The 24805-nt window shown below is 47.8% G+C and overlaps 1 protein-coding gene across 1 annotated transcript in view; it reads right to left on the bottom strand.

Moving 5' to 3' along the window:
• The window catches only part of DUSP29 (dual specificity phosphatase 29), a 35354-nt gene extending 10549 nt beyond the window's left edge, over positions 1-24805 (bottom strand). Inside the window, exons 1-2 of the mRNA XM_059900176.1 lie at positions 24667-24805; positions 13318-13552 (exon numbers count right to left, since the gene is read on the bottom strand). Of these exons, the coding sequence (XP_059756159.1) occupies positions 13318-13517 (200 nt within the window). The 5' untranslated portion in view covers positions 13518-13552; positions 24667-24805. The remainder of the gene's footprint in view (positions 1-13317; positions 13553-24666) is intronic.

Here is a 24805-nt window from a genome sequence, read left to right as displayed (position 1 = left end):
CAGTGCGTGGGCCTCTCATTATCGCGGCCTCTCTTGTTGCGGAGCACAGGCTCCAGACGCGCAGGCTCAGTAGTTGTGGCCCACGGGCCTAGTTGCTCCGCGGCATGTGGGATCTTCCCAGACCAGGGCTCGAACCCATGTCCCCTGCATTGGCAGGCAGACTCTCAACCACTGCGCCACCAGGGAAGCCCAGGATCTGGCAAAATTCTTAATCTTGATGTTCAAGAGATTGGTGAACACAGTGCAAAACCTTTGCTTTGATAAGTGAATCATTGTCTACTTGGGCAAAGCACTGTTCTGAAGAGGAGAGCTGTTTGAGCAGTCTGTTATTGGAATTGATTTTAGGAAGTTCTTGAAGCCAAGAATTTCCAGGAACAAAGAGTAAAGGTCACGTTAAAGTAGGTGGCCTTAGAACATGGGGCAAAGGAAGCAGGAGTTATTTCGGCCTAGAAGGGCCAGGGGATACTTTATTGGAGAGAGGGCTTTGAGCCTGCCTTACTACAAGTGTCAACACTTGGTGATGGAGGGGAAGAAGGAGGCAAGGGCACGCCCAAGCCAAAGAAATAGCACAACCTAAGGGATGGAGGCTGGAGATAACGAAGGCCTTTCAGGAAATGTTTATTATTTCCTGTAACCAATCATTTATCCCCAATTTAATGATTTAGAATGTATTGTGTGCCAAGCACTGTCCTGGGTACTGATGATGCAGCAATAAGCAGGTTAGTCAAGGTCCCTTGGGAAGCTTAGATTCTGATGGGGAAAGCAAATAAGTGGATAAATAATTTCAGATAGCAGTAAGAGCTGTGTAGAGTGACTGTGGTCCTGTTTTTGGTAAGGTAGTCAGGGAAGGCCCCTGCGGGGAGGTGGCATTTAAGCTAAGACTGAGGGGTGATAAAGGCCTAGGCAGGGGAAGAGTTGGAGGGAAAGTGTTTCATCCAGGCAGAGGCAACAGCAAATGCTAAGAACAGAACGGAGACTAGTGTGGTTGTAATAGCAAGGGTGGTAGTGGTACAAGGGGAAGCTGAAAAGGGGGGCTGGTTCACGGTGGGCCCTGTAGACCATAGGGAAGAGTTTGGATTTTACTCTAAGTAATGTGGTATGCCACATGCCACAGAGGAGTTTAAGGAAGGGCTGAGCATTGTTTACTTTTTTAAAGATCAGTCTGGCTGATGCATGGAGATGGGTTGGAGAGGAACAAAAAATAGAAGCGGGAGCTCTGTTGGAGGCTGTCATGGTTATACAGCCAAGAGAGGAAGGTGGCTGGACTAAGTCACAGCAGACTTGCTGATGGATTGGGAATGGGGGCAGGGAGGAGGGGACTGGTTTGGCCAGAGCATAGCATATGAGAGGAGAGATGAGAAAGGTCTGGAGAGGGAGTGTGGGATTTGACCATGGAGTGCTTGGATGTCAGGATCTGCATTTGGGGGTCAAGGAGAGCTTTTGATGGTGTTTGAGGAGGGTGATCCCATCTGAGCTTCGAGATGACATCTCCCTCAACAGCACAAAGCCCAGTTCTACAGCTCAGGGAAGAGGTGACAACGGTCTGGAACTATAACAGTAAGAGGCTAAAAGTGGCAATGCGCTCCAGCTGAGGACTCATCTCAAGGCCACTGGTAAAAGGACGTGGGCAGAAGTGAGCATGTTGGATGCCAACATGGATCAACACCCTGGGCGGGGAGGCTCCAGGCATTAGAAGCACAAGGCATGGTCCCTCGGCCAAGGGCCCCTCATGTATCGCTGGTTTCCTGGGGCTTTTTATTGGTCATGAGAGGAACCACAGTGGAGTCCAGTGTTTGGGAGAGGGAGACCTGAACACAGGCATTGAGCTTTTAGAAACATGTGCAAACAGCCCTTGGGAACTGAGGCGTGGGGAGATGGGGAGTTCCACCAAGCCCCGCAGCTGGCTTTTAGGGCTGCCATCCTGACTACGAAACCCATTCTGCTTTCAATTTTTCCTCAGAAAGGTCTGTTTTTCATTTTTCTCCTCATCCCAAAGTATGTATACAACAAACATTATGCTTTGGGGACATAGATCTGCGCTCAATTAAAGCCTCCACTAATGCAGTCCATCTTACTGAGTAGCAATCAACCTTACTTTGAGGTTGAGCTCAGTGGAAAAATTAAAATTAACTGTCCTTGACAGGAAGTTCCTACCCACCATAAAGACTGGTCTCGCTGGGTTCCGCAGCTGGGTTTCAACATAATCAAATGGCAGTAACAGTTTGCACTTTGCTGCTTTGGGGGTCAAGGATCAGGGTAGATACGCAACAAGACTCATTGCGTGACACCTCTACATTCACCTCGCCGCCCCACCAGAGCTGGTTTTGACTGTGTCTGAGGGAGAGAAAGGGGCTCATGCGGAGGATTAGACCTGGTGGGTATCCTGAAGCCCATTGCAGGTTTTCGGGCTCTGTGGCTACCTGGGCCCGGAAGGGGAGGTGGTGTCCTCACACACCCCTCTGGAGATTTCCCCCAGCTTGGTTTACTTAGAGTCCAGTTGAGGGCTCTGGGTGGTGTCCACAGCAGGATGGGGATTTGCAAATACACAGAGTGACTCTCAGTAGACAGTGGCTGTTTTGGAGGCAAGAGCCCCAGTTGGCGCAGACACCTAGCTCATCTATCACTGGGAGTGGGGTGGGGTCGGAGGGTGCCGCCTGGTGCTGCGTTGTTTAATTTTCTTAACTTTCAGGGCCACCTGCTCAGATATGTGGGAAAGACTAAGAAATGTGCCTCTGCTGAAGGAGAAAAGCTCAGAAGAAAAACAGGGTTAAGAAGTTACTTCTAGGATTTAGGTGGTTCAGGAGCCTAAACAACAGTTTCTGGTTGTTTAAGAAAAATCCTAGGTGTAAGTAATCTACTGGGGACACAGGGTGGGAAGGGGAAGATGGGACGAAGTAAGACAGTGGCATGGACATATATACCCTACCAAATGTGAAATAGATAGCTAGTGGAAAGCAGCTGCATAGCACAGGGAGATCAGCTCGGTGCTTTGTGGCCATCTAGAGGGGTGGGATAGGGAGGTGGGAGGGAGATGCAAGAGGGAGGAGATATGGGGATATATGTATATGTATAGCTGATTCACTTTGTGATACAGCAGAAACTAACACAACAATGTAAAGCAATTACACTCCAATAAAGATATTAAAAAAAATAAAAATAATATGTCATCTAATTACAAAAATAACACATGTTCTATGCAGAATGTGGAAAACATATTCCCCCTCCCACACACACAAAAAAAACACCTGTATTTCTACTCCCTAGAGATAAAGACTATTTGCCTTTTCATATAAGATCTTCCAGTTGTAAGGAGAAACTAACACACCATTGTAAAGCAGTTATACTCCAATAAAGATGTTAAAAAAAAAAAAAGATCTTCCAGTTGTTTTTCCATGAATAGATTTGTATATATAAAGGTTGGGGTGGGGGTTACAATACTATATATACAGTTTCCAAAACTTTGCATGGTGATATATTGTAAATTTTTTTGAAGCATTTTTTAGTTTATTTTATTTATTTATTTTTGGCTGCGTTGGGTCTTCGTTGCTGCGTGTGGGCTTTCTCTAGCTGCGGCGAGCAGAGACTTCTCTTGTTGCGGAGCAGAGGCTCTAGGCGCGCGGGCTTCAGTAGTTGTGGCACGTGGGCTCAGTAGTTGTGGCTCATGGGCTCTAGAGCGCAGGCTCAGTAGTTGTGGCGCACGGGCTTAGTTGCTCCGCGGCATGTGAGGTCTTCCCGGACCAGGGCTCGAACCCGTAACCCCTACATTAACAGGTGGATTCTTAACCACTGCACCACCAGGGAAGCCCTGGCAGGTGGATTCTTAACCACTGTGCCACCAGGGAATTCCCTGTAAACATCATGTTAGGTCAACATACAGCCTTCAATAGCTGCATACTATTCCATTCCATAGGTAAATCTCAATTTTACCTCACCAAGCTCCTAGCTTTGGACATTTGTGTTCTCTCTCTCTCTTGTCTCTCTCGTCTGTCTCTCTCCTGGAGAGAGAGTGATGGGTGTTACAATAAGAAACACTGTAAACAAACAACTTGCTGTGTTTCTTTGGGCACATCTCTGTGTCCTTAGGAGAGATTTTTTTGAAGTGGAATTGCTGGGTCAACGGACATGAGCATTTTAAACACAGTTGATACTCGTTACTAAATTATCCTCCAGAAAGTTTGCTCAAATTAACATTCTGATTTTTGTTCATTGCTAATTTCATACACCAAAAAAATGTCTCATTTTCATTAATTTATTTTAGCAATGAGGCTGAACATTTTCTCCCACCTTTGTTGGACTTGTACGGTTTTACTTTTGAAGAACGTTGTCACATCCCTGTTTTTGACCCAGATCTCTTTAGCTCTTCTCCCTGCCCATGAACCTCTGGCCTCGCTCTGGATTCTGAATCTGGGTTGGAGGGCCAAGGAAGGGACTTTCTTCCTCAGAGACCTTCCCTCCCTTCCTCCTTCTCCAGCCTGGCCCAGCCTCCTTCCAGCCCCTCAGAGTTCCTCCAGGAAACTTGCTTTAACCAGCATACCCTCCACGTTGAGGAGTGGCAAGTAAGAGCAGTCTCCCTGGGCAGAGCTCTTGGCATTCCACTTTTTCAGACCCCTTGGGGGCCCTCCTGATTCCCAGCCTACATACCTCAGCCCCTGTCCGGAAGTCCATTTCCCACAGTTGTGTGCTCTCACAGAGAGGACGAGGGACATGCAAGTACGCGTCTGTACAAGCCATCCACCAGCTGCCTTGCAGTGGGGAACCAGATGCTCCCGTGTTGCCAGGATTCTGCACTGGGCATTGACGAAAGTCCACGAAAGCTTGGGCAGTCCTCCGTACCCTCACGTCTGTGAGGACCCACTGAGTTCCCGCACCTAATCATGGACTCCTGTTCGCCCACGGCCCACATCCTGTAATCTGGCACCTTATTTATTCTGATGCGTGTGACACTTGTGGTGGCACATCAGTTCGTGGGCGTGACCCTGATGGTGACCTTCTCCTTCTCTGGAGTCTTGACCACACCTCCTCCTTGCAAGTGAATTTTAAAACAGCAGGCACATTTCTAGCTTTTGATCTCCCTCAATTCACCTGATATGAAAGCGAAATTCACTAGCTGTCTGGTGTTTTGGGTGTTCTTGTTACTTGCTGATGATGAAGCTGTTTGGCTGTGAGGCTCTGCAGAAAACACAGGGCTCACAGGTGTAGTTTGTAAGCTTGACCCGCTGCATGAACCAAAACAGTGACCCTCTGGGACCCTCAGTTTTCTTTATTTGTTAAATAGAACCAATTACATTGGCAGTACTTTCCTTACCAGATTCTTGTAAAGTTGAGTGATGCGATATTCAAGTTTCTTTAAAAGGTTAAAAGATAAATTCCGGGGTGGGGGGCAAACAATAGGAAGATTCACGACAAAATGTTATCAGTGGTTATCTCTGGGTAACGGAATCATAGGGAATTTTAATATTCTTTTTGTCTGTGCTTTGTAAATTTTCAGTAATGAACATAACGTATATTCACTTAGTGGGTAAATATATACCATGATTTTTATTGATGTTCTATCCTTAGTTCTCAGGAGAGACTGTTGCAAAGACGTAAGGTGGTCTCGGTGTTTTTAACTCCTTAGCGATCTCTCCATCATCTTCCCCACCCCCCTAGGCTCTAGACCTCCAAGGATGGAGGCTAAGAGGGGAAAGACAATACATGCGAAGCCTGGTTTCAAGAAGTGGTGTTGTATTCATCACTAGACTAGGCATTTGGCTAACCATGAAAGGAAATGGTTGACATCGCTGGGTGAAAAGCTGTCACCCAGCATGAGAAGGCCCAGCCGGGCCAGGGCCACCGCGTCTCACCCTGGGCACCTTGCTCATGACTGGTGCCCAGTTGTACCTTAGTCGCCTTCGGTACCTGGCGGCTCAGAGTCTAGGTTTTCTAGTTCTTTCAGGTGACATTCAGCATGTTAAATTGTCAATCTTGGCTGTGTTTTTGCTGCCCACCCTGGAGAAGCAGGTCAAGTTTTAGCTCTACTTGGTGCCTCAAGGCTGAATTCGTTCTTTCTTTTTTGGGGGGAGAGATTGCAGCTGTCCAGGTGCACCAGTGAGAGGTCCTCTCTCGAGCTGAGGACCGTCTCAGCCATTGATTTGCCTTCACCTCACTCTCCAGCCTCTTCGGCTACAGGCCAGCCCCAGAGCTGCCACTGGCTTCAGAGGCTGTTGGTCTGGTTGGGAGCAGAAAAGCAGAAAGGGTGAGCTGGAGAGACCCCTGGCAAGTGAGCTCAGGCTGGGTGGAGCTGGCACAGGCATTTGAAGAGTCAGGCTTTATAGGGAGGGGCTGCTGGCTGTCGATGACCCCAAAAGCCAGACCTTGGAGGCGCCTGTAGTTATAATAAAAATAGGGCTCCCACCATTCAAGCAGAAGCAGAACAGCTTCACAGAGCCTTGGTGTTGGCTTATAGGGCTGCCTCTATCGTGAGAGGGAAGAGAGATTTCTCAATTATCCTGTTGCAGCCAAGCCTTACTCTGGGGAGCTTGTCCTGCCCGGGACTTTACAATCTCTTTGATCGTAGCCAGGATATTTCCCCTCCTGCTGACTACTGGGGAGAAACAAGACAGAAAGAAAAAAGAATTTGCTCAGAAAATGGAAGATGTGAATGAGATTTAAGTGAGAATATTTAAATTACAGAAATTTAGCGCTTTCAAGCATCCTCAAGCACTTCTGAAGCGCCCACTTAGGGACTGCTGATTGATAAGAGGTGATGAATTATTCTTATCTCATCATCAATGCCGGTCCCTGGCTCTCTGGAGGGCAACCCTTGGTTAACCTAATTTGAATCTAATTTGTACGACTTAAAAGTAATAAAACAAGTACGTGCTTGAGCCTAATAAAGCCTAATTTATTTAATAAGACATTTCTTAAAGAATTTTACTTTAGAGCTGGAAGGGACCTTGGAAATCATCCCTTTATTTTACAAATAAAGAAACTGAGTCCCAGAACAATAAGATGTTTTGCCAAAGGCCGCATGGAATGGCCACCCTCGCTGGAGGCTTGAACTCTCTGCCCCGAATCCTGCTGGAGGGCTTTCGCTCTACTCCACACTGTCTGTAAGGTTCCCACTTGCAGATTCAGGCCCCCTACCAAGTTGTGGGAAATGGGTGGGAGAGGGTGCCTGTGCCTTGAGCCCTTGAGCGAGGAAGACTTCCGCACGAGGCCATCCAAAAGTTGGCTGCCTGGCCTGGACTGACCCCCGCCGCTGACCCAGCACATTCCATACCAGCCACATCCCTCTCCCGTCGGTGGCCTCTTCTCGCCAGGCTGGGGTGATGGTGGAGTGGGTGGGAGGATGGGGGGGACATCTCTGCTCTCCTCAGGCTGGTAAGCAACAGACACGTGGAGTCACCAGGCATCCCATTTGGTGATCCCCTTGGGATAAGCTGAGATTGAGAAAACGCTTTAGGCGTTCTGAAACCCACAGGCGTGTAGGGCTTTGATGTGGTACTGCCCCCTCAGGCTTTAGGCCACCCGGGTCCCTGGAAGGCCGGGACAGCATCTATGGAGGGAGTAGGCTGGAGAAGGCCCATTGAGAGGGACTTCCTTCCTTCCAACCTGGACTTGGGTTCATGACAGCATCTCCTGGGAGAAATTCGACCAGGGGTGTTTTCTGTCCCAAGGCTGTCCTTAGCAGAGGGGTGCTGAGTGGCAAAGTGTAGTGACTGTTCTTTACCTTCGTCTCACACTGTGAGTTGGATTTCCAGAAGCTGCCCGATCTCTAATAGTTCACACACAGTGGGTGTGCCAGGAACTGTGCTGAGAATCAACTGTATTAACCCATTGAATCCACATCTTCTAGGTGAAGAAATTGAAGCTCAGAAAGCTTGAGTGGCTTGCCCGAGGCCACATGGGAACCAGTATTTGACCCAGACCTTGTGGCTCTAGAGCAGATGCCCAGCCATTCTGTGCTTGAGGTGAGGGGAGTGGGGAAAGAGTGAGCTGGTTCTTGGGGGTCAGTCTGGTGCCCAGCAGGTCCCAGGCATCGTTGGTCTAGGCTTCAGGAGCAGCCGGTGGCTCTGGCTGCCTCAGGACACCCATTCTCACTCCTGCATCCTAACCACCTTAACTTTCAGATCCTTGGCTTTTAAGAATCTTAGGCGTTTTTAGGGAATGGAAAAACTCAACCTAAATGCAAATATCAAATTAAAAGTGAGGCTTCGAGCATGAGGAGCCAACTCTGAGCGTTTCACTGCTCTGGGCAATACCTACAAAGAGACGGAGAAACACGGGCAGCTGTGCCTGCTTTCAGCCGGGCTGTAACCTTGGTGTGGTTGCATTGACGGTGGAATTAACTTCTTTCTCAGTCAGCATCTGTGAGTCTCATTAACCTTGTTAAGTGGGTGTCAAGGAGGGACCCTGAGCAGAGATGGGGACAAGGTCAGGTGGGTGCTGACCTTGGTCCTCTCCTGGGCTGTGCACGCAGGTCACACACACTGACTGTGGAGCCTGCCTAGACTGTGCGTGTGTGTGTTTGTTTGGGGGCTCAGTTAGGCAGAGCTGGATTGAATCAAAAGGGCAGAGACATTCCCTTGGTTGAAGGAAGCAAACTTATGGTCAGATGTCAAGGAAGTAAGCATATCTTATTGCGTCAAACCCTACTGTCTGTCACTCTATTACACTAGGCCATTTGTGTCCTGCTCAGACACTCAGTGGCTTCCTGAATAGAGTCCCTTGGCCCTGACCTACCTTCCCAGGTTTCTTTCTCACTAAGTAGCAATAATAACAACATTTGCATTTGTCTGTTACTTCATAATTTACAAAATGCTTTCACATTCCATTATTTCTTTGAATCCTCTCAGTAACCATCTTTAGAGGCCCAGAAAGGTGAAAGGACCTACCCAAAGCCTCTGCACCTGGAGACGACTGTGGCTATGGTACATTGTGTGTTACCGTTTAGAGTGTTTGCTGCCCATCCGGAGGGGTGGGTTACACTTTCCTGCCCCATTGTCATGAGGCTTTGGCATGGACTTGCTTTGGCCAGTGAAATGTGGGTATCAGGGTCTTGTGTCACTTCCTAGTCAGTCTGTGGTTTGCCATGTCTCTCTTTTCTCTCTGCCGGGAGCCTGACAATATCCCAGAGAGGGGCTGAGTCCTGAGTCCTGGAGTCGAGTGGAGAGACCATGGACATGTCACACGAGGGAGAAGTAAACCACTGTTCTGGTAGGCCAACAAGATGTTGGGGACACCTGTCATCACAGCACAGCTAAGTCTAAGCTGATCACACAGTAGTCAAACTTGGTTTAATCTCAGACCCTCTGGAAGCACACTCTCTACTGCATTCATCCCCAATGTTCCAGATGAATCGCCCTGTTTGTTCGCACCTCCATGCCTTTTCTCACCCTGTTCCCTCTGCCTAGAATTCTGTTGAAATCCTATCCATCTTCCAAAGCCAAGCTTAGAATTCACCTCTCCTGTGATGCTTTCTCAGATCCGTAATACCAAGCACTTACTGAGCATTTACTATGTGGCAGCTACTACTCTAGCACTTCACTTGTTTTAATTCATTTAATCTTCACCTGTGAGATAAGCCTCGTTACTGTTGCCATAGAAGAGGAAGAGAGGTAAAATAACTTGTCCAAAATCACACACTGGTAAATGGCAGAGCCAAGACTCAAACCCCATGCTCCTTCCAACCCACTACCTATTTCTCTTTCTGTTCCCTGTTACATTTCTACACATCTCTTCTCCTCAACTGGAAAATGGCTTCTTTATCTGACTGACCACATTTTCTTGATCCTGGTTTGAGAATATATACTGCCACTGCCTGGTGGTGTACCCTTGGGCTGGTCACTTAATTTCTCTGAGCCTCAGTTTCCTCTTTGTATTCCCCAAAGCTCCTAGCAAGGTGCCCAGTAAATACTGACTGACTAAATGGATGAACTCCATGAGCCTTGGTTTGCTCATTTTTTAAATGGGAGAGGTAATAGTAACTCCTTCATAGAGTTGTTAGGGGGTTTCAATGATGCCTAGCACAGGGCAAGGCACATGGTAAGAATCCAATATAATTTGGCTATTGTTACTATTATAAGCTGTAGGAAAGGTAAATGTAGTATGTAATATACAAAGAGAAAAAACTTACTTCTCACCGTGGGGATTGGGAAAGCTAACTTCATGGCAGAAGTGACTTGAGTGGACTTTGAAGAATGCATAGAATCTGGACACGGAGATGAGGGGAAGGGAAGGGCATTTTAGGCAAAGGGAACAGCACAGAGAAAGACACAGAGACAGTGTAAATCTTTAAATCTTAATCCTCCTTCCCCTATTTATACCATTTGTAGGGTCAGATCTCAGGAAATAATCCTAAGTATTAAAAATAAGTTTATGCATAAAGATGTCCACTGCAGCATTATTTATAAAAGTGAGAACGTGAAAGTGACTGTTATGTCCAATAGTAGGGAAAGTGGTTAAATAAATGATCTTCTATCCATCTGATATAATACATATATAATTATAGTTACTATTATATTATAATGAAATATATGAGAAGTATATAATAAGGGAAAAGTTTATGAATGATTCTACGTGGAAAAGAGACAAGATAAAATGAATAATCAATATTGTCGCAACTATATAAAAAGAATTTAAAACCAAATGTATCATGTAGAAAGTGTAAGAGGAAATGTACTGCAGTCTTAGTAGGTGTGGCTTGGCGTGATGGACTTGGGTGATTGTCTTGAGATATTTAAAAGTTTTCTTCCTTACATTAATCACTATTTTATTATTATAGCTAAACTTCTTTTTTTAAATTAACTAATCAATTTATTTATTTTTGGCTGTGTTGGGTCTTCGTTTCTGTGCGAGGGCTTTCTCTAGTTGCGGCAAGCGGGGACCACTCTTCATCACCGTGCGCGGGCCTCTCACTATCGCGGCCTCTCTTGTTGCGGAGCACAGGCTCCAGACGCGCAGGCTCAGTAGTTGTGGCTCACGGGCCTAGTTGCTCCACGGCATGTGGGATCTTCCCAGACCAGGGCTCGAACCCGTGTCCCCTGCATTGGCAGGCAGATTCTCAACCACTGCGCCACCAGGGAAGCCCTATAGCTAAACTTTTTGAGTGCTTACTCTGTACTAGGCACTGCACTAATATTTGACATATATTATCTCAATCCATACAACCCTATGAGGAAGGTTCTCTTGTTAACCTATTACAAATAGGGAAGCTAAGAGGTCTATATTTATACAATGAGTTTACATTACTTTTAAAATAGGAAAACAATATAGTTACTACGTTTATGTAATATTTTATTATTAAAAGAGAAGAGATTCAGATTCCCCCCCCCCTTTTTTGCTACTTCAAACAATGATAAACATTGTTGTACATATTTCCTTGTGTATTGGTACTCTTATTTCTGTAAGTCACATTTCTGAAAGCGATATTTGAGGTCAAAGTGTATGCATGCCTTTTTTATTTTGAACTAATTTTAGACTTACAGAAAGGTTGCAAAAATAGTACAGAGATTATTTGGCAATAAAAAAGAATAAAACACTGATACACACTACAGCTTGGATGAACCTTGAAAACAGTATGCTAAGTATAAGAAGCCAGTCACAATAGGCCATTTATTATTATTCCATTTATATGAAATGTCCAGGATAGGTAAATACATAGAAACAGAGCAGACTGTTGGCTGCCTAAGGCTGGGGGAATATGGGGAATTGAGAGTGATTACTTAATGGGTTCAGGGTTTCCTTTTGAGGTGATGAAAATGCTTTGAAATTAGATGGTGGTTGTACAGCTCTGTGAATATAATAAAACCACTGAACTGTACACTTTAAAAGGGTGAATTTTATGGAATGCAAGTAATATCAATAAAGCTATTGCTTTTTAAAAAGTAAACAATAGAGTCCCTATTTAGGGGAACCCAGGTTCCCCAATGTTCACAACTGAGAAATGATTGGATAAATTACGGTACAGCTATACTAAGGAATATTGAAAGTACAGAAGAGTATAATTCCTTTTTTCTGCTAAAAATTATTTAAAAGAAATAAAAACCCTTTAAATGTATGCATATATTTCCTTATGTTTGCAATAACATATATAAAGTGAGCTTAATACTGGTTACTCAGGGCAGAGTTAAGAGAGGACAAAGGGAGATTATGCAGTTGGTTTTTATAACCCTCTATTTAGTTTAATTTAGTGTAAAAGGGCATATAATTTTTGTAATTTTTTCCATTTAAAAATATTAAGAAAAAAAAAAGAAAAGGGGTTCTGCCCCTGGATTTCCCATGACTAGACAGTTATCTCTCGGTTTTTAAGCAGCAAGGTGTTTATTAAAAATCACACATGCAGTGGTCCTGCACCATCTCAGAGAAATGAACCATGAGCTGGAATCCTGGGGGATGGAGGGAGGAGCAGGAGTGCTAGTCAGGATGAAAGCTTCTGGGTTAGGCAAAACTGCATTTGAATCCCAGCTCTCAGCCACTTACTGAGCTGTGGACCTTGGACCAGTTACTTAACTGCTCTGTGCCTCAGTTTCCTTGTCTTTAAAATGGGAGTAATTAGATGACCTCTCATTGGGCTGTAGTGAAAATAAAGTGAGGTCATGCATGCAAGATGCTTAGCACAGTGCCTGGCACATAGTATTCAGTAAACGATAAATATAATAATTATTATTATTTACAGTAGGCACTTCCTAACTGAAGAGTGGGGAATGGTGACTATAAAAATCTAGAGGAGGGGACAGTGACCTCAACTTTGCTAGGTCTACCGCGCTTCCTGACACATATGGTGATGTGCTCTTATGCCACCCACCTGAGAACTGACTTTATTCTTGCTGGTCTTATCCCCATCTAAAACAAAAGACTACATTTCCCAGCTTCCCTTGCAGCGAAGGGCAGGGGAAGTCTTGGGTGGGACTTCCCTTCGGGAAGCTGTCCTTTTCCTCTTCCTTGCCTTCAGCCTTCCAGTGGTCTGGATCCTACAGTTGATGGCAGGAGCCCTGCTAGCAGTGTCAGACCTTGAAGCAACCCTGAAGGAAGAAACCACACCCTGGGGATGGTGGAGCCCAAGCCTGGGAGCCTGAGCCCCTGGTGACCCTGGAGTCACTATGCCAGCCCCAGCTCGCCTTCCTCTGCACTTCTTTTATGTGAGAGAGAAACCAATCTCTATCTTGCTTCAGTCCCTTTTCTGAGTTTTCTGTGATAGGAAAATAAACACAGCCCTAACTAATAGAGTTCTCTCAGAACCAACCTAAAAAGCAAGAGCTCATGGCAGGAAGGTGGCGAGGGCTGTGCCCTGGGGAGGGCTGGCTACCAAAGGGGAGGCTGGGCCTGGCCACTTACTCATCGCCGATGTAGAGCTTGGGCCAGACCTCGTTGACATGCGTGTACTGGGGACCGCCCTTCCAGAAGAGACGCTCCAGCTCGAAGGCTCCGGGGGTCCAGTAATCCTCAGCCTCCCCCTCCTCCTCCACCTTCGGCAGCAGCTTCTTGGCGGACGGGTAAGCATTCTTGAGGCTTGTCTTCGGTTCTCTGGATGTCATTTTTGGAGCCAAGGGATTTTCTTTCCTTTCTGCAGCTGGTCATGAAAGAGGGTCAGGATTGGGGTTAGCAGGGACAGAGGTAGGGAATGGGCTTCACAAAAAAGAGGAGGGTATAAGCTGATCTGAAGATTTGGCAGGCATCCTGCTTCCTATTCCCAGGCCACAGAGGTCAATCGGGAAGGCCATGATGGCAGTCAAACAACACTTCCCCAAGATTCCAGTCTCCTGCAAAGCAAGCATGCTGGGCGCCCTCTGACGTGGGCATTCGCTGCAGACACAAACAGGCTCCAGGTCCAAGAAATCCCTGCAGGCTGCCTGCCCTTTGCCACCTTTCTTTTAGATTTAACCCCTTTTTTGGTGCCTACTCTTTCCTTTCTGTGACCGGAGTCTGCTGGCTCAGGCCATTTTGAACCTGAATAAGAAGGCCCAGGAGGTCCCTGCCATTCCAGGCCTGCGGTATTCAGCGTCTGCAGAGAGCTGTCATGCAGTGGAAAGGGCACACCTGGAAATCCAGAGCCTGTGTGGTCGGGGCAGCCACGCACATTCCGGGGCTTCGGAAGTCTTGGGGTGGAAGGAAACTTGGCTGCGTGAGGGTTTGTCAACTTGTTAGGAAGCTGAAGTCAACGCCGGCTGCTCTCACACGAGGAGGCTGGCAGTTGTGCTAGCTTACCAGGGGTTTGGAAGACACGTTCCAAGCTAGAAAGCTGTGTCTGCAGATTGGAACGTGTATTTGCAGAGCTTGTCAGGCTCTGCGGGTGGAATATGGGTGAAGAGTTTCCATTGTCCCCAAAGAAATGAGTTCATTGTGGAATTGGGCACCATGTGTTCCGTGAGCTGAGTGACTGATACACTCAGGCAGCCTGGGAAGGGAGGTTATACTCATCGTGCTGGGAGACTGGAGGGAAGGGGGAAAGGGTGGAGTGACTGAGAAACGTGAGCGCAGGTGAGTGATGGGGAGGGAACGTTACTCATTTATGTAACAAATACTTATGTAGCACTTACTCTGTGCTAAGCACTGTTCCAAGTGCGTTGCAATTATTAACTCATTTAATCTTCTTAACAACCCTAAGAAATAGGCACCATGATTATCTCCATTTTGGAGATGAGGAAAACTGTAAATTGAGGATGCTTATAACACATGGTCTTAGTCTTCTGAGAAAAAAAATAATTGCCCGGAGGGCAGGGGTTGGGGTGGAGGATGTAGCGTGAGGAGGGCCAGGCCAGGGACTTGAAGAATGTAAAAAAGCTCCAGTAGCTTCAAAGACCATTAGGATCCTATCGAAAAGACCCAGAACACATCTCGAAGAGGCTCCCACTTATCAAAAATGGGACAATTTGAGCATGAATAATAAAAATAACTGCAGTTAGTAGAAACACATCAAACATTTAAATCATAATGATACTCAAAACAATTATTCACTTTTGGAAGATGCTAGAGAGCCAGCTCATTATGAAGACAGGCCAGTAAAAGAAAAGAATCTAGCATTTGTCATTCCTTTCGGCTGCAAACTGTACTACTGGGTAGATGAGGGAAATTTTCTTTTATAGAAGAACTTCAATAAAGAAGGAAGGAAGCACCATTTTACAACACCCGATGAGCTAATGGATGTAGGCACTGAGCACTGACTGCTGGCAGCATAAGAGATGTCAGACGTTACGGGCCTTCTGATGGAGGAACACACCACCGCTACCACGAAAGGAGCCTCGCCAAAGGAAGACCTGGACCTTTGATCAGAGTCCTCAGAGTCTAGATCTAGCAACCAATTTGCAGGAGATTCAGAAGACAGTTAAGTTATACCTCAGGGCCTTATCTTTTGGAAATACGTAGTGAAGTGTTCACAGATGAAATGATATAATGTCTGGGATTTGCTTCAGAAATAATACTATTGGAAAATACAATAATATATTGTGTCGGGGAGAGGGGTATAGGTGGAGGTGTGATGAGGCAGGATTTGCCAAGGATGATGGCTGCAAGGTCATACTGTTCCTCTTTGTGTTTGAAATTGTCCATTAAATTTTTTTAAAAAGAACAGGAAAAGGCTGAAACCACTGCTCTGAGAAATTTGATTCTCCCAAGTTCACAGTAGGTGAATTAAAGGATCACTGGCTAGCAGTGTTTTTGGGGAAGCCTGGATCTGTGACTTTCTCCTGCAGAATCCTGAGTTGAGGGGTGGGGGGCAATGGGCTGCAGAGGCCACCCTTCTTTGGAGTCTGTCAAAGCGTGACCTAAAGACCACCTCCCTCAGAATCATCTGGCACTTGCTAAAAATATAGATTCCTGGGTTGCACCCTAGGCCAGAGTGGGGCCTAGGAGTCTGTATTTTAACAAGCTCCCAAGTGAGTCTGTTGCTTACTAAAGTTTGATAATAATTGCCCAAGAATGTGGTTCAAGAGTCAAGGAGCTGGGACTTCCCTGGTGGTCCAGTGGCAAAGAATCTGCCTTTCAATGCGGGGGACGCAGGTTCGATCCCTGGTCGGGGAACTAAGATCCCACATACCGCGGGGCAACTAAGCCCGCGCGCCACGACTACTGAGCTCGTGCACCTCAACTAGAGAGCCCACATGCCTCAAACTACAGAGCCCATGCGCCCTGGAGCCTGCAAGCCACACCTAGAGGGAAGCCCACGCGCCTTAACCAAGAGCCCGCATACCTCAATGAAGATCCTGTGTGCCACAACTAAGACCCAACGCAGCCAAAAAAAAAAAAAGAAAAGTCAAGGAGCTGTTGAGTCAAGAGAAGGGTAGGAAGGGTGCTCAATATGCTTTCCATCTTCTCATTGACGTGCAGACCCAGGTCTTTAGCCCAGAGTAAGGGTGTGGGACTGGGACGAGGGAAGGGCTGGACAGCCTTATTCCAAGGCTCCTTGAAGATGCTCCTTCATGTTGTTTTCAGCCTCGGTGTCTGACACATAAGAGGTGCTCAGAAGGTGAGTGAATGAACGGAAGAAGTGACTCGGGGTGAACGAGTAAGACTGGGGGGCCTGTGCTAGGGGCTCAGTCGGAGCTGATGAGGCAGGACGGAGCCTTGGGCTAATGTGGAGGCGGGGGAAGGTGAGCGAGGGGCAGAATACAGGATGGACAGTCCCCTGCAGCAGGGAGCTGCTCAGACCCGAACTTCACTCTGGGGCCTGGCGGCTGGCATTTGCAGTCACCAAAGGACGTGTTATTTTAAGGGATGGCCTGAAACTTCTGTAGCAGAACCAGCCCAGACACCTCAGTCTCCCGAGAGTGGTCACGCCCTCCCCGCTGCAGGCCTGAGGCGCCTTAACTTTGAGAAGTCTGGAGTTCTGCCCGTCTATGGCACCAGCTCTTCTTGTTTCCAAGTGAGTCAAAGCTGGGCACCATTTACCTAAATTTAGAGGTTTGGGCCATTTTGAACCCTGCCTGCCACCAAAGGAGGCTTCAGAAGAAGGGATTTTAGGGAGACACTGGAGTAACTGCATTCTGAACCTTCTGCCCGCCTCCTTGTGGTACTGAAGCTGACCTCACCCTTGCTGAGGCTGGTCCTCCTTCATTATACTGTGGAAGGAGCCATCCCCATCCCCATCTCCGTGCTGAAAGCCTCGGCTGGATTTCCAGACAGAAGAGGAAGTGGTGTGGTCTACCCAGAGCAGCTTGGCACGCAGAGGGAGCTCTGGGATCTATTATCCTCCAGCATGCAGATTGGATGGGGGACGAGAACAAAGCACAGAGCCGTCCAGAAACCACAGACCTGTAATCTTTCCAAATCCTGAAGGCGGCTTGTGTGCATCCCTCTGTGCATGGCTCCCAAATCTTTGAATCTCAGAGAGGCCGGGAGTGTCTGTTTCCCAGATCACAGCCAAAATGGAAGGGGAAGACAAATCTGTTCTGTTTGGTTTCCATAGATTCGACCTAGAGATTAACTGCCAAGGTCTTGATGACACATACAATATCAATCACGGGCGAAATGTCATAATGAGAGCTGGGCAGGTTGTCAAGAGAGGCCTCCAGGTTCCTGTTACAGCTTCATATTTAAAGGTTTGGTCCCGGGAAACCAAATGCCAACTTGAAGGCTATGTGGCCTGTATGTGCAGCAGCAGCAGCCTGCCTCTTCCTCAAAGGACAGCAGACTCAGGCTCCTTGCTGGACGGGCCAGGCAGGTAACATAGAGGAGTTAAGTGCATTGGGTGTTAAAGAATAAAACAAACAAGCAAGAACCTAACTATTGGCCTCAGGTAGGAGGCATCAGGGAGTGGTGGGGACTGTGGCAGAGGAGAGAGCAAATGCCCCCACTGAAGGGGGTGGCAGCTTGCCATTCCATGTGGGAATGCAAGCCCAGATGGTCGGATAGTTTTATGAAAAGTCAGAAAGCCAGAGTTTTGTGGGAAATCTGCTGATTTTAAAATTTTAAGTCAGTAGGCAGCTGTAACAGAGGCTATCCTTGTCCTGTCACATTCCTCAGCTGAGATCACTGCAGTGAAAGTGGACAGCTCCCTTACACAAAAGGCTTCCTCACTCAAGCCCCTGTATTTCCCTGATTGAGGCTGTTTTCTGGTCTTTGTGCTGGTCGGGGAGTTACCTGCTTCCTGGAACACCTCACAAACAATTTGTTCCCAAACTCTGGTCTCAGCGTCCACCTTTGAGGGAACCCAAACTAAGATACTGCTAATTTTAAAGCATTTAAAGACACTGTGATAACAGAGAATGCAGGGCCAAGTGTTACTTGACCCATAAGATCTGGAGTGCCATTTTCCTCTGTGAAACAGTGCCCTTGCCTTTGAGGAGCTATTTCCAGGAATAATCAAAATAGGGATCCCTATTTTGACCCCTATCCTGATTCCATTTCAGACTTTTCAATGGTACAGCTCGTGTTTGGTTAAAGGTTTCCCTTGCCCAGTGAGGAAAGGCTTTACTCTGAATTCACAAATATAATTTTGACACCATGATTTGACTTTATGTAAAAAAAAAAAAAAAAAAAACCCTTATAGAATTTAGGATTAAGACATACACACTACTATATATAAAATAGATAACCAACAAGCACCTACTCTATAGCACAGGGAACCGTACTCAATATTTTGTAATAATCTATAAGGGAAAAGAATATGAAAAAGAAAAAAAAAATATATATATATATATTCTTGTATATAACTGAATCACTGTGCTGTACCCCTGAAACTAACACAACATTGTAAATCAACTCTACTTCAATTAAAAAAAAAACAACCTTGTATATTTTTGTTCTTGTTTTTAACTAGGAAAAAAAAAAAAAACAGCAAAATGTCAATACTGTGGGCAAGTGGCAGGACTCAGGGAGATTTTTTTCCTGTCTTCTGTTTTGGGATTCTTTTAATAAATAATCATATTTTATAATAAATAACCATGTCTATATTTTTTAAACTATGCTGGCCAAATAGAACAGTCTGGGCTGGAAGCTGCTTGTGACTTCTCACTCCATCTTACGTGTTCCCAGGACATGCCTCTTTCCTGGGGCTCCTCTACCTCTCTGTTCCTCTCTCCCCACATTCACTGGCTTGTGTCTCTTCTCTGCTCTCAGAGCCCCAGCAATCACTGAGGACTCAGATCTACACGTCTTATCCTCCCTGAGCTTCGCTTTCTTCTTTAATAAAATGGAGCTGTAACAAGAGGGGTAAAGGCGATTTTAAAAACAAACAAACAAAAACCCAACCTGAATTCTTTTGCTTTCTAAGGTGGAAGATGGGAGAAGCCCAGTGGAGAGATGCATCCTTCATTTGAGTGGGAAACTTAAACCCCTAAGTGGACCCCTTGAGCCTGCAGAGACTGGCCAGGTAGCCATGCCCAGGAGTGTGAGCCACAGAACAGGCCTCCTGCTTAAGAAAAAAACACAATTTAAGGATCCTTTTCTTGGGGAAAAGGTAAGTCCTAAAGCGTGATTCCGAAAGTGATGGAGTGAACAAAGAGAGCTAAATTGTTCTGTGCAAGAAAGCAAGGAGCATTCCAAGCCTCTAGAACATCCCCAGAAGGGGTGTGAGGGACCCTGCTGCGGAGTGGCGAAGGGAGGGCTTGGGGCCAGAGCCAGCCAGGTGAGGGGCGTCCAGGGCACACAGCCACGGGACTCCTGAGAAAAGTGATCCCAGTGCTTAACTTTGCGGTGCCCCCTGGCAGTGTCAGCCCTCTCTTTGTCACCCCAAACCTTCACTGAAATTGTTAGACAGGACAGACAGCTGTGTTCGTGGCGGGCTTGAGAAATCAAAGGGGAAGAGGCTTGTGCTGGTCGAGAGAAGAGACCAGAAGTTTATGCAGCACCATGGACAGTCTGGTTCTGTTCTTATACAAAAATACATGTCACCAAAATATTAACACTGGCTCTATGTTTATTTTAGAATGATGAAATTATATGCGATCCTTCTTTTATTTTTAAGGAACCATCTTTTCTAAAAATCTCTGTGCTGAACATATATCACTTGAGTATATGGAGGGGGGAAAAAAAGCCTGTGAAAGTTGTATTTGAGAACTCTTCTGGATGTAGTAGATGCGCACCCTAAACCTACGGGCTGAGGCACAGGAAGGTGGCCTTCAGGACAAGGCCTAACCAGGTGTTCTTTACATCACATATGGCACTGAGTGCCCTCCCAGTCAGTGTGAGCTCCCCAAAGGCAGGCCTGTGTCCTCCTTGAGCCCTCTGGTGGCAGAACCAGGCCTAGGTCGTGTCACAAAGTCATTCTAGTCCCTCAGTGCTTCCCGGGAAACCAGAAGGGAGTCAAGTTTTATGGCTCCTGAAATTTATACCATTTCTTTAAGAAAAAGAACAAATAGGTGCAGGGCCTTAGAAGAGGCTGGTGCAGGGGGTTCTGAAGCTTTGGGGTAAATCCACCTCTGAAAGAAGATTCTTTCCCCTTTGACTGGAGGCAGACCTCAGATGAGGAGGGCAGCATCCCTCCCCATCCCTTGGGGCTCTTTGACTTGCCTTACCCTGGTCTTGGTTTAGGCTAAGTTAGCCGACATCAGGGGTGCTCTGGTGGGTCATGAGTGGGCATGGGAAGTGGCCTTGTTTTGTTTGTTTGTTTGTTTGACCGTGCCACGTGTGCAGCCTGTGGGATCTTAGTTCCCCAACCAGGGATTGAACTCGAGTCGTCAGCAGTGAAAGCGCAGAATCCTAACCACTGGACCCAGGAAATTCCCTTGTTTTTTTTATCACCTCAGATGTTCGGCCTGGCCCTGCCCGCCCCCCGCATGCCTCCACATCCCTCTGTTCAGCACCAGGGATGGGCTGGGCCAGAGAGGTCTCTGCCTTCAAGTTTTTGGTCTAGTAGAGCAGTTATAATCTAATCTTTTAAAAATGAGTCCTCTTCCTTTGAAGGTATTCTGTATCTGTGGATATCACATATTTATGTCCCTCGATGCATTGGGCTCATGGGGGAAAGTTAGTGTGTGTTGCATGCATACCACATTTTTTCCATGACACCACCCAGGTTGGGTTTGGAATGTGCCTTGAAAGAAGAGGGAGGGTACAAATGTTATTGTGGTTAGGAAAATTACTCTATTAGGAGAGTAATACCTACTGCCAGGGTACGTGGAGGGGCAGAATTTGGCAGCAGTATACATATATACATATACATATTTTTAATTTACTGCAAGTCATGCTTGTCCTTACTCATCTTAAATCTACAAAAACGATCCCAACTAGGAAATAAAAGTTGTGGGATTTTTAAAAAATTAAAACCTGGCCGTAAAAACCCTAGGAATTTTTTGTCGCTATAATTTAATTCCTAGTGTATCAGACACCATCCAAGTTTAACAGATACTTTTTTCTTTTGGATTCTGGCAAGTATGTTAATAGGAGGCAATTATGTGAATTAATATAAAATCCTTTTATTTAAAAAACAGAAATGCCTTCATTTAAAGAGGTAATTTAATATTTCTTCTAAGATGGTGTTGATGTCATTAACTTGTTTGATTAACTCTTCAGATGGTTTCAAAACGCTTCGGGGTGGTAATTTATGAACTCCTAATTGATTTTTCCAATCTCAGTTTGGCAGAGTTGGGCCTCCTGGAAACTGTGAGGAGGCTGAATGCTCACATGTGGCTTCCTTCTTAGACAAGGGAGCCGGCCGGGATGGACTTGATCCCTGCGGTCGGCCCAGTGGGGCGGAGGAGGCTCTGGGTCAGGAGACAAGAGGCCATGATGTCTGACCAGACCAGCTGTGGTGGAAACACTGCAGGCAGTTACACAGCTCATGAATTCAGGAACAGATGGCCTTTTAGCCCCGCTCTTTCGAAAATCACTACCCACTCTGTGTCACCTCAGAACATGAGGCTTCCTTGTGTGGGAGAAAGATGGGGGGGTAGACTGGGGGGGTGCAGCCCTCACCATGGTCTCACCACCTCTCTCTTCCTGTCCCCACCACTGTTACTCACTAGGCCGGTGTCTCAGTGTTGCACGGGGCAGGCTCTGGACCTTGGGAAGGCTGTAGGCCATGCTCCCACCTCTTAAAGATGCCACAAAAGCTCACTGAGAAACCCAGGCCCTGGCAGGACCCAGCGAAATGACCAATACACTCGGTGACTCTTAACGTGTGCCTGGTGATCATCTACTCTCAAAACCTCCTCGATAGGGAATAGCTGCCCCCACTTTACAGATGAGAAAACTGAGGGTCAGAGAGTTTAGTCACATGACGCCAAGCTAGTAAGTGGTATGACTGGGCCTCAACCCAGGCAGCCAAGAATCCCCACCCAGGCCACTAGATAGGTCACTGTATCTTAGTCACAAGGTATACGTTCCTGAGGGCGGGCCTGGGCCTAGGCCTAGGCCTCCCTCCCCCGCCATGAACCCCAGAGCGGTGGGAAGTTGCGGAAGAGCCCTCACCGGCCTTGGGGGCTCACGTACCCAGGCTTCAGCTTCCTCATCTGCAGAATGGGGATAACATCCGCGCCTCCCTGCTTGTTGGTTAAAGGAGATAACGTGAGTCCTTAACACATGGGCATGGACTCGGAGAGCATGTCATGTAGGGGGACGGGGCGGCAGGGGCGGGGGGGGGATTCTCAGCTGTGTTGGGAGCTAAGTGCCGAGCCGAGAGTAAGGGAGCGGGGGTAAAGCAGTTTGGCAGGGAGCAAGGGTTTTTGTACTTGTGGCAAATGGGTCGGGGCGCTAATGAGTCTGAACCTTCTCCTCTGAGTGATGGGGCTCCTTTGCTCATAAGTGAAGTACAAGCAAGGCTTTTGGGAGGAGGAGTAAGGCCTCTCTCCAGCCTGTTGATGCCTGGTGGCCATGCCAGGCTGTGATGAGACTTGATCCCCTGTTTACTGCGCAAGTGGTAGGCCCAGAACCATCAAGGCTCACCTGAAGCGAAAAGTCAAGCACCATGTGTGTGCCCTGGAGTCAGGCTGAAGAGGACGAAGGCAGCTAGCCCCCCCGCGCGCCCCCAGCCCGGCTTCCCCGGCACCGGGACCTGGAGAGGCCGCCCCCAGGCCCAGGTGGGAGTTCAGGCAGCGGGGGAAGCGAGAGAGAGAGAGGCGTGCCCCCGCCCCCAGCTCACCCCACGGGAGGGACACCCAAGCACAGCGGCTCTGCCGTCAGGCCCCGAGGCGCACCGGCCTCACTACGGTCTGGGCTGTGTGATGTCGGGCAAAACACTCCACGGCCTTGTGTCTCAGTTTCCTCATCTGAAGCGACGTCGACAAGGTACACCCCGCCCAGGGCTGCCGCAGTCCTGAGGAGTAAGTACGGGAGCTACTACTTAGAAGGGAAGCTCTCGGAACCGTGCCTGGCACACGGTCAGCCAGGGCCCCTTACTGATTCGCGGGGTTGCACAGCGTCGGGGGAAGGCCAACCCTGGCTCCGTGGAGGGCAGGCTGCCCCCTCCCCAAGTGCACCCAGCTGGGCGTCGCCAGGGTTGCAGGGAACACTAACAGCCAAGCCCCCGGCCTCAGGGCCCCTCTCTGCTCCCCGTCCCCCTCGAGTTTGTCAACAGCCGCAGGAACTCCACCCTCCGTCAGGACTCAGTCCCCTCCAACCCAGTGCCACCCCAGGACCGAAAGGTCCCCCGTGAGGGCTTCCAGCTTATCAGATGGTAGAGGACCAATGTCCCCCCTTCACCCTCAGCCCAGATCTGCTTTTGACCCCGAAGAGCCTCCGACCTTCCCATCACTCCTCAGACCCTCTCCCACGTCCCACCCCGCCACATACCCAAGGCTCTTCCCTTGTACGGGACTCAGTCAGAAGCCCTTCAGGTGTCGTTTGCAAATGTCATTTGGTGGGAACAAACTGCTTGTGTCATGAAGAGAACAAGGAGGGCGTCACAATGGAAGGGCAACAGAACAAACACTGAGTACCAGAGCCCCTCAGATGCTGGGATCGGAAGTGAGGAGACCCCGCCCCACATACACCCCATGCCCTCTCCCATCTTACTCAGCAGTTTTTCCCCTTGGAATGTTTTCAGCTTTTCTGAACAGTCAGAGCCCCCCACTCCTTGGGTTCCAGGCCCGTGAGGGGCCACTGGGGCCTCAGGACAAGGGCCCAGGATCTAATGGGAAAGGCCTGGTCTGAGACACAAGATATCTTCCCACCATCCTGCCTACACGCGCCGCTGTCTTGGTCCAGAGGCCAAGTCCCTCAGTGACCCAGTCTCCCCATCTCTACCAGAGCAGTCATCCCCAACCCCATCCTCCCACCAGGACGGGGAAAAGCTCCAAAAGTAGTCACTCTGTCCAAAAGATGCTCAGCGTTACCCAGGACACAGGAAGAGTTCTCATCCCCGGGGTTTGGAGTACTTAGTTGTAATTTGTGCTGCCCTATGCTTGATGTGAGTCACTACAGGTGTCTCCATTCCGCCCCCACCTCCCGCTGAGACTTTTTTCCCCTCTACTGGCTAAATGGATAAATGGAGAACCTTGCTGGAATATGATATGCGATACAATGCATCCAGGGCCTCAGAAGGGCCCGATGAGCTTTAACCTGTCCTATTATCCTTTAGAAATGGTCATTGAACTGGAAGCCTAGATTTAGAGGAAGGGAAGCGGAGAAAATTTCTTGGAGTCTCTAGGGAAAGACGGGGCAAGAAGAAGCCTGTCAAACAGAAAAGGTGTCAGCTGTTCTCTGCCGCTCCAGAAACAGGGTGGAAAGGGGTCTTCTAATCCCCACACCCAGGCCCCCAAAGAACATTTGATTGGACCCAAGAGGTGCCAGCCTCCCACCAAAGGGGCTTACCTGTGCGCACCGGGTCCTGGCCAAGTCAGGAGGTGCTGGTCCGTGGGACGTGTGGCAGCCGCACACCCAGCCACCCCGACTGGCATCCAAGAGCCTATTTTTAGGGTCAGATCTGCTGACGCTGACCTTGTGTGCTGCC

Source organism: Balaenoptera ricei, chromosome 16, assembly GCF_028023285.1.
Source record: "Balaenoptera ricei isolate mBalRic1 chromosome 16, mBalRic1.hap2, whole genome shotgun sequence".
Lineage (NCBI taxonomy): Eukaryota > Metazoa > Chordata > Mammalia > Artiodactyla > Balaenopteridae > Balaenoptera > Balaenoptera ricei.
This window is presented reverse-complemented; position numbering and strand designations above follow the sequence as displayed.